This window comes from Petromyzon marinus, chromosome 57 (genome assembly GCF_048934315.1).
Source record: "Petromyzon marinus isolate PM22_M1 ecotype Great Lakes invasive population chromosome 57, UKy_Petmar_22M1.pri1.0, whole genome shotgun sequence".
NCBI classification, from domain to species: Eukaryota; Metazoa; Chordata; class Hyperoartia; order Petromyzontiformes; family Petromyzontidae; genus Petromyzon; species Petromyzon marinus.
The window spans coordinates 4,594,408-4,609,462 of record NC_133723.1 but is presented as its reverse complement, the minus strand read 5'-3'; the positions used below and the strand labels follow the sequence as shown (position 1 = coordinate 4,609,462).

Below are 15,055 nucleotides of genomic sequence, written 5' to 3'. Positions count from 1 at the left end.
CGTGTCTCTCTCTCATTATCATCACGGTGCCTAGGAGATGTTAACTACCTCGCCAGGTACACAGGAGGTCGTGGGTTCGATCCCGACCCTGACGACGCCTGCCGCTGCTGTATATTTGGAGTTTGCGGTGTTTCTCTCTCTCTCATCACCGTCATCACGGTGGCTATGGAGATGTTAACTACCTCGCCTGGTACACAGGAAGTCGCGGGTTCGATCCCGACCCTTACGACGCCTGCCGCTGCTGCTGTATATTTGTAGTTTCCGTCTCCCCGTGGTCGCGTGGATTTTAGTATCCAGGTCCTCCGGTTTTTCCCCTCCACATTTACAATCAACGTCACGCATTCAGAGCATTTGGCTGCTGCTACAAAATTTCCACGCGGTGATGATGACGATGACGATGATGATGATAAGCCCACTTCGTTGAGCCATCATTTCAGATGGCCCCAGGCCGCTCCTGAAAAAAAAAAGTTACATAGCAGCTCAGAAGTCGGCCCTTACCTGGTACAATATTTTGAAATTCATAGTTTCGTTTAGTTTGAGGGTTCCTGCGAGACGATGTTACTTTTCTCGTGGTTGTTGCTGACAGTTGCGCTTTGACGCACCCAGGATAGACACAGCCGATCGACCGAAGGTCGTCCTCAATTGACCCCCAACGCCCCCCCCCCCCACCACCACCACCACCAACGTAGTTGCTTTGGTTGACCCGGGCTTCGCCAAAAGTTGCATCAACATTGTTGCCTGGTTGTCTCCAATGGACCACACAACCACCCTATCTACTCCGAGGTCGGCAGTCCTTTGTCGACTGAAGGTTTCCTTCAGGTTGACCCGAGGTTCAGCAAAGGTTGCATCAACATTATTGCCTGGTTGTCCTCAGTGGACCACACAGCCACCCCATCCACTCCGAGGTTGGCAGTCCTTTGTCGACTGAAGGTTTCCTTCAGGTTGACCCGAGGTTCAGCAAAGGTTGCATCAACATTGTTGCCTGGTTGTCCCCGCGTAGCCAAAAAGGTTGACCCAAAGTTAATTGTTGGATTCACACAGAGTAGTGCAGTCGTAGTGGGGAGGTTTGTCACGACCAATATTATCGGCAATTCGAGGTTTGTGTTGGTTAGATCACGTCGATGTACAATGTGTCGTGAAACCCACCACCACCCGACATACAGCCAACTAGTTAAGGGCTTTGTCACGTGAACAAAAACGCGGCCAATTAGTGACTACTTCGGCGCTAACCGGTTAGTGTTGGAGAGCTAAACCCACAAAAATAAAGATTTTTGGGTTAGATCGCGGAAGTAATTAGTTACTAGTATAGTGTACAGTAGTGCATGGTGTAGTGTATGGTAGTGTATCGTGTCGTGTACAGTAGTGTAGTTCCCCCCCCCCCCCCCCACTTTACACAAGATCACAGAAGTGTGGTCACCACATCCACGCCTCTTATATAAGGGGCGGAACCGGTGGACTTCCACGAATCTGTCTTTCGCCTGATGAAGCTGGTTGTGATGTGATGACTAATTACACGAACTCAGATTGTAAATGTTGTGGCTTGGCTCTCCAACACACAAGCGGTGTGCTGAACTGGTATAGTACGCTATACACTACACTGCTATACACTACACTATACACTACACTACTATACACTGCACTATACACTACACTATACACTACACTTCTATACACTACACTATACACGACAATACTATGCACTCCACTATATACTACACTACTATACACTACACTATACACTACACTACTATACACTACAGTACTATACACTCCACTATACACTACACGACTATACACTACTATACACTAATATACACTACACTACTATACACTACTATACACGACATTACCATACACTCCACTATACACTACACTATACACTACACTACTATACACTACAGTACTATACACTCCACTATACACTACACGACTATACACTACTATACACTAATATACACTACACTACTATACACTACTATACACGACATTACCATACACTACACTATACACTACACTATACACTACACTACTATACGCTACACTATACACTATGTCCTGTTTGCGTGACAACCCTTACTAGTTGGCTGTGTCGGGTGGTGGTGGTGGCGGGTTTCACGACACATTTATGTATAATTTAAGAGATCTAACCCCCAAACAAAAACCCTCAAATCACGGACGAGTTACAACCCACCGCGGCGTTTACAATGCGAGTAGCTGCGACGTTTCGCCGGTGACTGTGATGACGACGGAGGGCGGCGGCTTCGTCGGCAAAGTCCTCGTCCGGTTGCAGTCCTAATCCCGGGGGGGGGCGGGGGGGAGGGGCGGGGCGGGGTTAATGACGCGTGTATATTTACGCGGTTTAACAAACAAAGTTAATTATACGAAGTGAATTATCATCATCAGCGGCAGCGGCATCTTTCCGCCTGGATTATGCTGGAAATCTGCGCCCCCCACCCGGCCCCCCCCCCCGGAGTTTTTGCAGCACGATGCTCCTCAAGAGAGTCTACAGCAACGCGGTGCGAAACGTCGGACGTCGTGATCCCCCCAAAAGCCCCCTCCCATCACCCTGTTGCCCCGGTGACCCCGAGTGCCAATTTCCCACTCGGCGAATATCTCAAACCAACCGGGCCCCGGGCCTCTGCTTGGTCGACTCAGACTTAAATGAGTAGCTGGCTGGTGCGGTGTGTTGGTGAGTGTGTGTGTGTGAGTCTCTGTGAGTGAGTGCTTTTGTGAGAGTGAGTGTGAGTTAGTGTGTGTGTGTGAGTTAAGCTATATATTTAAGTCGTGGTTTCGTCCAGAGCCCCCGTTTAGCCCCTGTGGTGGGCACAGACGCCATGAGGGGAGGAGCCAATCGGAATTGGCCCATACCTGGGCGGTGTGCTTATGACCGGCTCCAGTTTAACAGCAGAGATCTCACTCCGAATCAGTCGTGCGGCAATATCTTTTCATCGGTTGCATAACGCTGTGTGGAAGCTACGTGGTCTGTCGCTCCGCACTAAGCTTCAGGTCTTCTCGGCCACGATCATTCCCTCCCTTCTCTACGCATGCGAAACGTGGACCCCCCTAATGGAACATCTTCGCTGGTTAGAAACATTTAGGCTAGCCTGCCTACGATCCATCCTGGGTTTAACCAGGCTGGATTGTGTGAGGAGCTAACAAATCTTTGAAAGATCTGGGCAAGGTCCCATCGGTGAGCTCCTCCGGCAGGCAAGGCTGCGTTGGCTGGGTCATGTAGCCCGCGTGCCCAGCCACCGCATACCGAAACAGCTTTTGTTGGACCAGATCGAGGGGGCTAAACGGGCGTGGCACAGGCTAAAGAAGAGATGGAGTGATGTGGTACAGGAGGACGTGGAGCTGAGTGGACTTGCCGATGACTGGTACCACCGGTGTCAAGATCGAACTCTGTTAAGGAGAATCGTGAAGGACGCTACTGGGCAGTTGGAGGCAGTCGCCCTCCAACAACAACGGAGGGCGGAGGAGCGATGCTCACAACAACGAGCGGAGCGCCGGGTGGCTAAAGCACAGCAGGTTGGCACAGTAGGGGGCACAGGTGGTGCATCAGCCAGTCATCTCAGTCAGTCGACTCGTGGCACCTGGGTCTGCCCCGTGACCTCCTGCCAGCGGGCGTTCGACACTTCACGTGGCCTCGGGGTGCACATGGCCTGGCACAAGCGTCGTGGTGACGTCACCGCCACTTAGTGGCAAATGGCGGTTGTTGTTGTTGTGTGAGTTAGTGTGTGTGTGAGTCTGTGTGAGTGAGTTTGTGTGAGTGTATTTGTGTGAGTGAGTGACTGTGTTTGTTTGTGTGAGTGTGTGAGTTCGAGTCTGTGTGAGTGTGCGTGAGCGAGTGTGTGTGAGTGTGTTTGCGTGAGTGTGTGCGTGAGTGTGTGCGAGAGTGTGTGAGTGAGTGTGTGATTGTGTAAGTAAGTGTGTGAGTGACTGTGTGAGTGACTGTGTGAGTGAGTGTGTGAGTGTGCGTGAGTGTGTGAGTGTGTGCGAGTGTGTTAATGTGAGTGTGTGTTTGTGTGAGTGTGTCTGTGTGAATGAGTGTGCAAGTGAATGAGAGTGTGTTAGTATGTGTGTGCATGGCTATGTGTGCGCGTGCGTGCGTGTGCACGTGCGCCTGTGTGTGTGGTCTCTCTGGGTGCCCAATGCCCTTCCTGCCACGTGGAAAAAATAAGTGGAAAATAAAAGGAGGGAGAATTTCGTCCCAACGCATCGCCGCCGCCGCCGCCGCTGCTGCTGCTTCTGCTGCTTCTGCCGTCGTTATCATTACCGGGGGTGCCTCCGTACGAGCCGCGTGACTCCGCTACAGCGTGATGAGCTTGGAATTTGCGAGGAATCAATTTGAGAGGCGGGGGCGTGGGTGTTGTAATAATAAGGTTTACCCTTGATACTTATTGATTCTTTCGGTAAAGTCACGACGTTTCGATCGCGACACAAGCAACCGTCATCAGGTGAAACAAACACAGCTAGCAGTTCTCCCGCTTGTGTTTGTTTCATCGCGACACAAGCAACCGTCATCAGGTGAAACAAACACGGCGGCAGTTCTCCCGCTTGTGTTTCATCGCGACACAAGCAACCATCATCAGGTGAAACAAACACAGCTAGCAGTTCTCCTGCTTGTGTTTGTTTCATCGCGACACAGGCAACCGTCATCAGGTGAAACAAAAACAGCGGTAGTTATACTGCTGTGTTTGTTTCATCGCGACACAAGCAACCATCATCAGGTGAAACAAACACAGCTAGCAGTTCTCCTGCCTGTGTTTCATCGCGACACAAGCAACCGTCTTCAGGTGAAACAAACACAGCAGCAGTTCTCCCGCTGTGTTTGTTTCATCGCGACACAGGCAACCGTCATCAGATGAAACAAACCAGCTATCAGTTCTCCTGCTTGCGTTTGTTCCATCACGACACAGGCAACCGTCATCAGGTGAAACAAACACAGCTAGCAGTTCTCCTGCTGTGTTTGTTTCATCGCGACACAAGCAACCGTCTTCAGGTGAAACAAACACAGCGGCAGTTCTCCCGCTTGTGTTTGTTTCATCGCGACACAAGCAACCGTCATCAGGTGAAACAAACCAGCTAGCAGTTCTCCCGCCGTGTTTGTTTCATCACGACACAGGCAACCGTCATCAGGTGAAACAAACCAGCTAGCAGTTCTCCCGCTGTGTTTGTTTCATCGCGACACAGGCAACCGTCATCAGGTGAAACAAACACAGCTAGCGGTTCTCCTGCTGTGTTTGTTTCATCGCGACACAAGCAACCGTCATCAGGTGAAACAAACACAGCGGTAGTTATCCTGCTTGTGTTTGTTTCATCGCGACACAAGCAACCGTCATCAGGTGAAACAAACACAGCTAGCAGTTCTCCTGCCTGTGTTTGTTTCATCGTGACACAAGCAACCGTCTTCAGGTGAAACAAACACAGCGGCAGTTCTCCCGCTGTGTTTGTTTCATCGCGACACAAGCAACCGTCTTCAGGTGAAACAAACACAGCGGCAGTTCTCCCGCTGTGTTTGTTTCATCGCGACACAAGCAACCGTCATCAGGTGAAACAAACACAGCTAGCAGTTCTCCTGCCTGTGTTTGTTTCATCGCGACACAGGCAACCGTCATCAGGTGAAACAAACACAGCTAGCAGTTCTCCTGCCTGTGTTTGTTTCATCGCGACACAAGCAACCGTCTTCAGGTGAAACAAACACAGCGGCAGTTCTCCCGCTGTGTTTGTTTCATCGCGACACAAGCAACCGTCATCAGGTGAAACAAACACAGCTAGCAGTTCTCCTGCCTGTGTTTGTTTCATCGCGACACAGGCAACCGTCATCAGGTGAAACAAACACAGCTAGCAGTTCTCCTGCCTGTGTTTGTTTCATCGCGACACAGGCAACCGTCATCAGGTGAAACAAACAAAGCTAGCAGTTCTCCCGCCGTGTTTGTTTCACCTGATGACGATTGCTTGTGTCGCGATCTATTTATTTTCCACCTACGTGACTTTACCGAAGGAACCAAAGAGTATGGATCCCTGCAGTCACGAAAGCTTCAAATCAAGATTTTACCCTTGATGGTAATCAAACGGGGGTTGCGTTAAGACGTTCAGACACCAAACTGTAAACCTTTTGTAAGGAACCGTGTCACGGCATTGACCCCGCACACACATTGCGGTGAACATGCAAACAAATAAGTTATATATATTTTTTTTAACTTTTTTTTTTAAACTTTTTTTTTAAACACGCTTTATTGAGACGTACGCTACTAGTAATGGCAGAACTCCACGACTCCAGGAAGTGGCCTCGAAGCTCGCCACGATGTAAGGGCACCGTGGTGACTTACAGCCAACGTGAGTTGAGCGTGGGACAATTAGACTCAAGCCGAAACATAACACGTAAAAAATAACGTTTAAAAATATTTATTCTTCATTTTTTACGATAGAATATAGTATTGTCATCGGTACGACATAAGTATACCAAGTTAGCAGTCGATACCGCATTGGGAAGTGGGCTAAAATTGAGTTACAAGATCTGAGGATATTATCAACAGACATAGTGCGTTAATAAAAAGCGTGTTATAATGAAAAAAATAAACATCCTCTGATAGTATATTATGATGGCATTGTCTCACAAACAGCGTTAGATCCAGAGGACGACGCCAAAAGTCGAACAGCACCAGGACAATGCCACTGGCAGGACATTGAGAGCTCGGAGTGAGCAGCAAGGAGGCCCCATGATGTGGGGGGGGGGAAGGGGGGAGGGTGATAGTCAAAGCTCCGAGCTGATGGATACAAAAATCCATTGCTGTAATGTCAAATCCTGGACAGCACGATGATGATGTGTGTGTCGGTGTGTGTGTCTCTCTCTGCCTTTCTCTGTCTCTGTCTCTCTGACTCTCTGTGTCTCTGTCTGACTCTCTGTCTCTCTGTCTGTCTCTCTCTCTGTCTCTGCCTCTCTGTATCTCTCTGCCTCTCTGTCTCTGTCTGACTCTCTGTCTCTCTGTCTCTTTCTGTCTCTCATTCTCTCTCTGTCTCTGTCTGACTCTGTCTCTCTCTGTCTCTCTGTCTCGCTCTCTGTCTCTGTCTGTCTCTCTGTGTCTCTCTGTCTCTGTCTGTCTCTCTGTGTCTCTGTGTCTCTCTCTGCCTTTCTCTGTCTCTCTGACTCTCTGTGTCTCTGTCTGACTCTCTGTCTCTCTGTCTGTCTCTCTCTCTGTCTCTGCCTCTCTGTATCTCTCTGCCTCTCTGTCTCTGTCTGACTCTCTGTCTCTCTGTCTCTTTCTGTCTCTCATTCTCTCTCTGTCTCTGTCTGACTCTGTCTCTCTCTGTCTCGCTCTCTGTCTGACTGTCTGTCTCTCTGTGTCTCTCTGTCTGTGTCTCTCTGTGTCTCTGTGTCTCTCTCTGTCTCTCTGTCTGACTGTGTCTCTCTCTGTCTCTCTGTCTGACTGTGTCTCTCTGTGTCTCTGTGTCTCTCTGTCTGTCTCTCTGTCTGACTGTGTCTCTCTGTGTCTCTCTGTCTGTGTCTCTGTGTCTCTCTCTCTGTCTCTCTGTCTGTGTCTCTCCGTGTCTCTCTGTCTGTGTCTCTGTGTCTCTCTCTCTGTCTCTCTGTCTGTGTCTCTCCGTGTCTCTCTGTCTGTGTCTCTGTGTCTCTCTCTCTGTCTCTCTGTCTGTATCTCTCCGTGTCTCTCTGTCTGTGTCTCTGTGTCTCTGTCTCCCCTTCTCTGCCCGAGCAGTGCAGCAGTGCAACATCCGCTGTATGAATGGCGGCACCTGCGTGGAGGATCACTGCCTTTGCCAGAACGGATACACGGGCTCACACTGCGGACAGCGTGAGTCCACCCACGTCCACCCCCACCCACGTCCATCCACGTCCACGTCCACCCTCCCCCCCCCCACGTCCACCCACGTCCACCCCTCACCCCCCCTCCACGTCCACCCCCCCACGTCCACCCTCCCCCCCCACGTCCACCCTCCGCCCACGTCCACCCACGTCCACCCCTCACCCCCCCCCCACGTCCACCCCCCCCCACGTCCACCCTCCCCCCCCCCCACGTCCACCCTCCACCCACGTCCACCCACGTCCACCCCTCACCCCCCCCCCACGTCCTCCCCCGCCCAACCCCCCCACGTCCACCCCCGCCCACTTTACCCACTCGCTCACTCGTCCGCTCTGCCGCCGCCGCGATCCCACGGCAGCAGCCTCTCGCCCACGTGACGTCGGTTCACACCGGCGCCTTGCGCAGGAGTGTGCCCGTGCAGGGCTGACCCCTCGTCCCTGAGGCGCACTGACGCCCCCGCTCACCGCGGTCCCATCGGTGAGCTCCTCTGGCGGGCAAGGCTGCGTTGGCTGGGTCATGTAGCCCGCATGCCCAGCCACCGCATGCCGAAACAGTTTTTGTTTGGCTGCATTGAGGGGGCTAAACGGGCGCGGCACGGGCTAGAGAAGAGATGGAGTGATGTGGTACAGGAGGATGTGGAGCTGAGTGGACTTGCCGATGACTGGTACCAGCGGTGTTAAGATCGGCCTCTGTGGAGGAGGCTCGTGAAGGACGCTACTGGGCAGTTGGAGGTAGTCGCCCTCCAACAACAACGAAGGGCGGAGGAGCGACGCTCACAACAACGAGCGGAGCGCCGGGTGGCTAAAACACCGCAAGCTGGCATAGTAGAGGGCACAGGTGGTGCATCGGCCACTCATCTAAGTCGACCCATGGCACCGCTGGGTCTGTCTCGTGTCCTCCTGCCAGCGGGCGTTCGACACCTCACGTGGCCTCAAAGTGCAACCTAGCCTGGCACAAGCGCATTGGCGACGTCACCGCCACTTAGTGGCGAGTGGAGGTTGTTGTTGTTGTTGTTGTCCCCAAGTTCGATTCCCGCTCACGGTCGCCAACAAACGGTGACAATTATCTGATCCGACCCGATCCTGGGCCTCCCCTAGGTCGACTCAGCCTCAACACCGAGCACCCGGTGCGATGTGTAAACGTCGCCACCGGGGGAGACAAAGGCGGCCCGGTCGTGGTTCGCCGACCCGCCTATAACAGGCGCTCGCGAACAGCACTTGCCCCGACGCAGCGTGAAAGGCCCGCGGTTGGGGTGACCTTTACCTTTATCTGTGGTTTTTTAACGGTTTTAATTAACTTCACTTGAAATAATAGGGCTTTTCCCCTTTTTCCTGGCAACAAAACTGAAACCTCTTTTTTAACAAGGATTCATGTTACTGCATTAACCACAATACCTGCAGCCAAAATGCAAACAAAAACATACTTTGATAATATATGATGCATTGAACTTGAAACTGATTGGTCCACACCAAGGGACGGCTTTCTTTTGAGCCTCGACCCAATTGGTGCTCGACCAGGTGACGCCAAAAGGCGTACATTATATCATAGTATGTTTTTTGTTTGCATTTTGACTGCAGGTATTGTGGTTAATACAGTAACATGAATCCTTGTTAAAAAGGTTTCAGTTTTGTTGCCAGAAAAAAGGTGAAAAACCCTGTTATTATTACATTTTGGTACTGGCAAAGGAGGTCTAATGATGTAGATGCTCACCCCGAGCCCTCATTACTTTGATAGCGGCATTGTCTTTGAGCTGTGTGACGCCTTTTGGCGTCGTCTGGTCGAGCACCAATTGGGTCGAGGCTCAAAAGAAAGCCGTCCCTTGGCGTGGACCAATCAGTTTCAAGGACAATGCATCATCATATTATCATAGTATGTTTTTTGTTTACATTTTATTACATTTTGGTACTGGCAAAGGAGGTCTAATGATGTAGAAACTCCACTTGTGTTGAAACTTTTTGGTTCTCTCGGTAACGTCACGTAGGTGGAAAAGTAATAACGGATCACGACGTTGCGATCGCAACACAAGCGGCCTTCATCAGGTGAAGGGGACGAGACTGTCTGGTAGGACAGCACTGTCCGCTTGTGTTGTGGCCGAAACGTCGTGAGAATATTATTGTGTTATTTTATTTTATCAATTTATTATTTAATTCTCATTCTACGTGGTGACTTTACCGAAAGAACCAAAGAAGATGAATCATTGCAGTCACGAAAGCTTTAAATCGAGATTCTCTTGTTGTTGCGATCGGAACGTCGTGATCTGCTGTGTGTGTTTCTACCCACGTGACTTTACCGAAAGAACCAAAGAGTGTGGATTCCTGCAGTCACGAAAGCTTCACATCAAGATTTCACTTGCGTTTGTTCGTGGTCAAATCTTGCGATCAAACGTTAGTCTGCTTCCTGCGGTCCAATCGATTACGAATTTCGCGCGCGTACTCAGATGCGGCGACAATGGACGCCTGTCTCAAAATCGGCATCGAGCCATCGATTCGTTGCCTCCTTTTAAGCGATTACGACGTTTGTATGGGCGGCGTATTTAATCACGTATTGTTTGTGCGTAGGTCAAAAACGGCCGTGGAGCCCTAAACCGTGGGATCGCCTCGCCCAGGCGCGCACCGCCGCGTGTCTCAGGCGCCACTGACGCTCTTTCTCGACCGCGGGTTGAACGAAGTTGTTAATGGAAGCGTTGTTTTTGTCGGAACAAAAAAAAATTGTAAAAAACTTTTTTTCACGAGTTCATTTGCCGTTGCCTCCCAGCTGTGTGCAAGAATGGCTGTCAGAACGGGGGCCGCTGCGTGGGGCCCAACCGCTGCGCCTGCGTCTACGGATTCACAGGGCCACAGTGCGAGCGCGGTAGGTGGCGGCGATACCCGTGGACTCACACAGAGAGCCGTGGACTCACGCAGAGAGCCGTAGACTCACGCAGAGAGCCGTGGACTCACACAGAGACCCATAGACTCACACAGAGACCCATAGACTCACACAGAGACCCATAGACTCACACAGACCCATAAACTCACATGGAGACCCATAGATCCTCATAGAGACCCATAGACTCACACAGAGACCCATACACTCACTCAGAGACCCATAGACCCACACAGAAACCCATAGACTCACACAGAGACCCATAGACTCACAAAGAGACCCATAGACTCACACAGAGACCCATAGACTCACTCAGAGACCCATATACTATAATAGAGACCTATAGACTCACGCAGAGACCCATAGACTCACACAGAGGCCCATAGACCCTCATAGAGACCCATAGACTCACACAGAGACCCATACACTCACTCAGAGACCCATAGACCCAGACAGAAACCCATAGACTCACAAAGAGACCCATTGACCCTCATAGAGAACCATAGACTCACACAGAGACCCATAGACTCACACAGAGACCCATAGACTCACACAGAGAGCGATAGACTCACACAGAGCCCCATATACTCACTCAAAGACCCATAGACTCACTCAGAGACCCATAGACTCACTCAGAGACCCATACACTCACTCAGAGACCCATAGACCCACACATAGACCCATAGACTGACACAGAGAACCATAGAGACACACACAGACCCGTAGACTCACACAGAGACCCATAGACTCACACAGAGAACCATAGACTCACACAGAGACCCAGAGACTCACACAGAGACCTATAGACTCACACAGAGTACCATAGACTCACACAGAGAACCATAGACTCACACGGAGACCCGTAGACTCACACAGAGAACCATAGACTCACACAGAGACCCGTAGACTCACACAGAGACCAATAGACTCACACAGCGACCCATAGACTCACAAAGAGACCAATAGACTGACACAGGGACCCATAGACACACTAACAGACCCGTAGACTCACACAGATACCCATAGACTTACACAGAGACCCATGGACTCACACAGAGACCCATAGACTCACAGAGAGACCCATAGACTCACACAGAGACCCATGGACTCACACAGAGACCCATAGACTCACAGAGAGACCCATATACTATAATAGAGACCTATAGACGCACGCAGAGACCCATAGACTCACACAGAGGCCCATAGACCCTCATAGAGACCCATAGACTCACACAGAGACCCATACACTCACTCAGAGACCCATAGACCCAGACAGAAACCCATAGACTCACACAGAGACCCATTGACCCTCATAGAGAACCATAGACTCACACAGAGACCCATAGACTCACACAGAGACCCATAGACTCACACAGAGAGCGATAGACTCACACAGAGCCCCATAGACTCACTCAACGACCCATAGACTCACTCAGAGACCCATAGACTCACTCAGAGACCCATACACTCACTCAGAGACCCATAGACCCACACAGAGACCCATAGTCTCACACAAAGACCCATAGACTCACACAGAGACCCATAGACTCACCCAGAGACCCATAGACTCACTCAGAGACCCATAGACTCACTCAGAGACCCATAGACTCACACAGAGCCCCATAGACTCACTCAAAGACCCATAGACTCACTCAGAGACCCATACACTCACTCAGAGACCCATAGACCAACACAGAGACCAGTAGACTCACACAGATACCCATGTGTATGTTGTATGTGTGTATGTTGTATGTGTGTATGTTGTATGTGTGTATGTTATATGTGTGTATGCTGTATGTGTGTATGCTGTATGTGTGTATGCTGTATGTGTGTATGTTGTATGTGTGTATGTTGTATGTGTGTATGTTGTATGTGTGTATGTTGTATGTGTGTAGTCAAGGGATGGCTCCCTATTGCTCAACCACGTTATGTATGCTGATGATTTGGTAATAGCTGCTCAGTCAGAGGAGGAGTTGGAGACGCTGCTGCTGAGACTGGAGCGTGCCACTAAGAGGTGGGGCCTTACCATCAGCCCCACCAAAACTAAGCACCTGCCTGGGTATTTTGTACCATCGGACACTCCACCCCCACAACTCCCAATCGGTGATGGGGCAGTTGTGGAGAGAGTGGAGAGTTTCCCATACCTGGGCAGTGTGCTTATGACTGGCTCCAGTTTAACAGCAGAGGTCTCACTCCGAATCAGTCAAGCGGCAATATCTTTTCATCGGTTGCGTAACGCTCTGTGGAAGCCACCTGGTCTGTCGTTCCGCACTAAGCTTCAGGTCTTCTCGGCCACGGCCATTCCCTCCCTTGTCTACGCTTGCGAAACGTGAACCCCCCTAATGGAACATCTTCGCCGGTTAGAAACATTTAGGCTGGCCTGCCTACGATCCATCCTGGGTTTAACCAGACTGGATTGTGTGAGGAGCTCACAAATCCTTGAAAGATCTGGGCAAGGTCCCATCGGTGAGCTCCTCCGGCGGGCAAGGCTGCGATGGCTGGGTCATGTAGCCCGCATGCCCAGCCAACGCATGCCGAAACAGCTTTTGTTTGGCCGTATTGAGGGGGCTAAGCGGGCGCGGCACGGGCTAGAGAAGAAATGGAGTGATGTGGTACAGGAGGACGTGGAGCTGAGTCGACTTGCCGATGACTGGTACCAGCGGTGTCAAGATCGGCCTCTGTGGAGGAGGCTCGTGAAGGATGCTACTGGGCAGTTGGAGGTAGTCGCCCTCCAACAACAACGGAGGGCGGAGGAGCGACGCTCAGAACAACGAGCGGAGCGCCGGGTGGCTAAAGCACAGCAGGTTGGCACGGTAGGGGGCACAGGTGGTGCATCAGCCAGTCATCTCAGTCAGTCTACCCGTGGCACCTGGGTCTGCCCCGTGACCTCCTGCCAGCGGGCGTTCGACACTTCACGTGGCCTCAGGGTGCACATAGCCTGGCACAAGCGTCGTGGTGACGTCACCGCCACTTAGTGGCGAATGGCGGTTGTTGTTGTGTGTGTGTATGTTGAACTCCTTTCGCACCGTACGTCGCCACCCATGCAAATCAGAGGTGCCCGGGGGGAAGGGCAACAAACCAAACACAACAACAACAACAAACACAACAACAACAACAAACCAAACACAACAACAACAAACAAACACAACAACAACAACAAACAAACGAGCAGCAGCTCGAAAGAAATTAAATTCGTCAATCCGGATTATTTAAAAATGCATCATAGCTCCCCAGCGGCTCCATCATATCGGCAGGCAGAGCGTTAAGTGAGTGTGTGACTGAGTGAGTGTGTGACTGAGTGAGTGTGTGACTGACTGAGTGTGTGACTGACTGAGTGTGTGACTGAGTGAGTGTGTGACTGACTGAGTGAGTGTGTGACTGACTGAGTGAGTGTGTGACTGACTGAGTGAGTGTGTGACTGACTGAGTGAGTGTGTACATGCCTGACTGAGCGAGTGTGTGACTGACTGAGTGAGTGTGTAACTGACTGAGTAAGTGTGTAACTGACTGAGTGAGTGTCTACATGACTGAGTGAGTGTGTACATGACTGAGCGAGTGTGTAACTGACTGAGTGTGTAATTGAGTGAGTGTGTAACTGACTGAGTGTGTAACTGAGTGAGTGAGTGTGTACATGACTGAGTGAGTGTGTAACTAACTGACTGAGTGTGTAACTGACTGAGTGTGTAACTGAGTGAGTGAGTGTGTACATGACTGAGTGTGTAACTGACTGAGTGAGTGTGTAACTGACTGAGTGAGTGTGTGACTGACTGAGTGAGTGTGTAACTGACTGAGTGAGTGTGTAACTGACTGACTGAGTGTGTAACTGACTGAGTGTGTAACTGACTGAGTGTGTAACTGACTGACTGAGTGTGTAACTGACTGAGTGTGTAACTGACTGAGTGTGTAACTGAGTGAGTGTGTAACTGACTGAGTGAGTGTGTAACTGAGTGAGCGGCAAATCAAAATCAAAGTCGATGAAGTCAATGAACTCCTGAACCAGTGATTGAACAACACGTGACCTTTCTCCCCCCACCCCCTCACGCCCCCACCTTCCCGTCCTCCTCCCACCATCCTCCTCCACCTCCTCACTCCTCCTCTACCCACCCCCTCTCTCGCTCCTCCTCCACTCCTCACCTCGTCGACCCCCCCGCCCCCCGACGGGACACAGACTACAGGACTGGCCCCTGCTTCACCCAGGTGACCCAGCAGATGTGCCAGGCGCAGCTGAGTGGCGTCGTCTGCACCAAGACCCTCTGCTGCGCCACCATCGGGCGTGCATGGGGCCACCCGTGTGAGACGTGCCCGCCGCAGCCGCACCCGTGCCGACGCGGGTTCATCCCCAACATCCGCACGGGCGCGTGCCAGGGT

General features: G+C 51.2%; 2 protein-coding genes across 2 annotated transcripts in view; one reads left to right on the top strand and one right to left on the bottom strand.

Annotated features, from left to right (window-relative positions):
• LOC116954924 (fibrillin-2-like) overlaps positions 1–15,055 on the bottom strand; it is a 516,076-nt gene that overhangs the window by 294,721 nt on the left and 206,300 nt on the right. The gene's annotated exons all lie outside the window — the stretch shown is intronic.
• LOC142905697 (fibrillin-2-like) overlaps positions 1–15,055 on the top strand; it is a 38,634-nt gene that overhangs the window by 5,279 nt on the left and 18,300 nt on the right. The window contains exons 3-5 of the mRNA XM_076052692.1: positions 7,719–7,814; positions 10,578–10,673; positions 14,856–15,053. Coding sequence (XP_075908807.1) covers positions 7,719–7,814; positions 10,578–10,673; positions 14,856–15,053 — 390 coding nt within the window. The remainder of the gene's footprint in view (positions 1–7,718; positions 7,815–10,577; positions 10,674–14,855; positions 15,054–15,055) is intronic.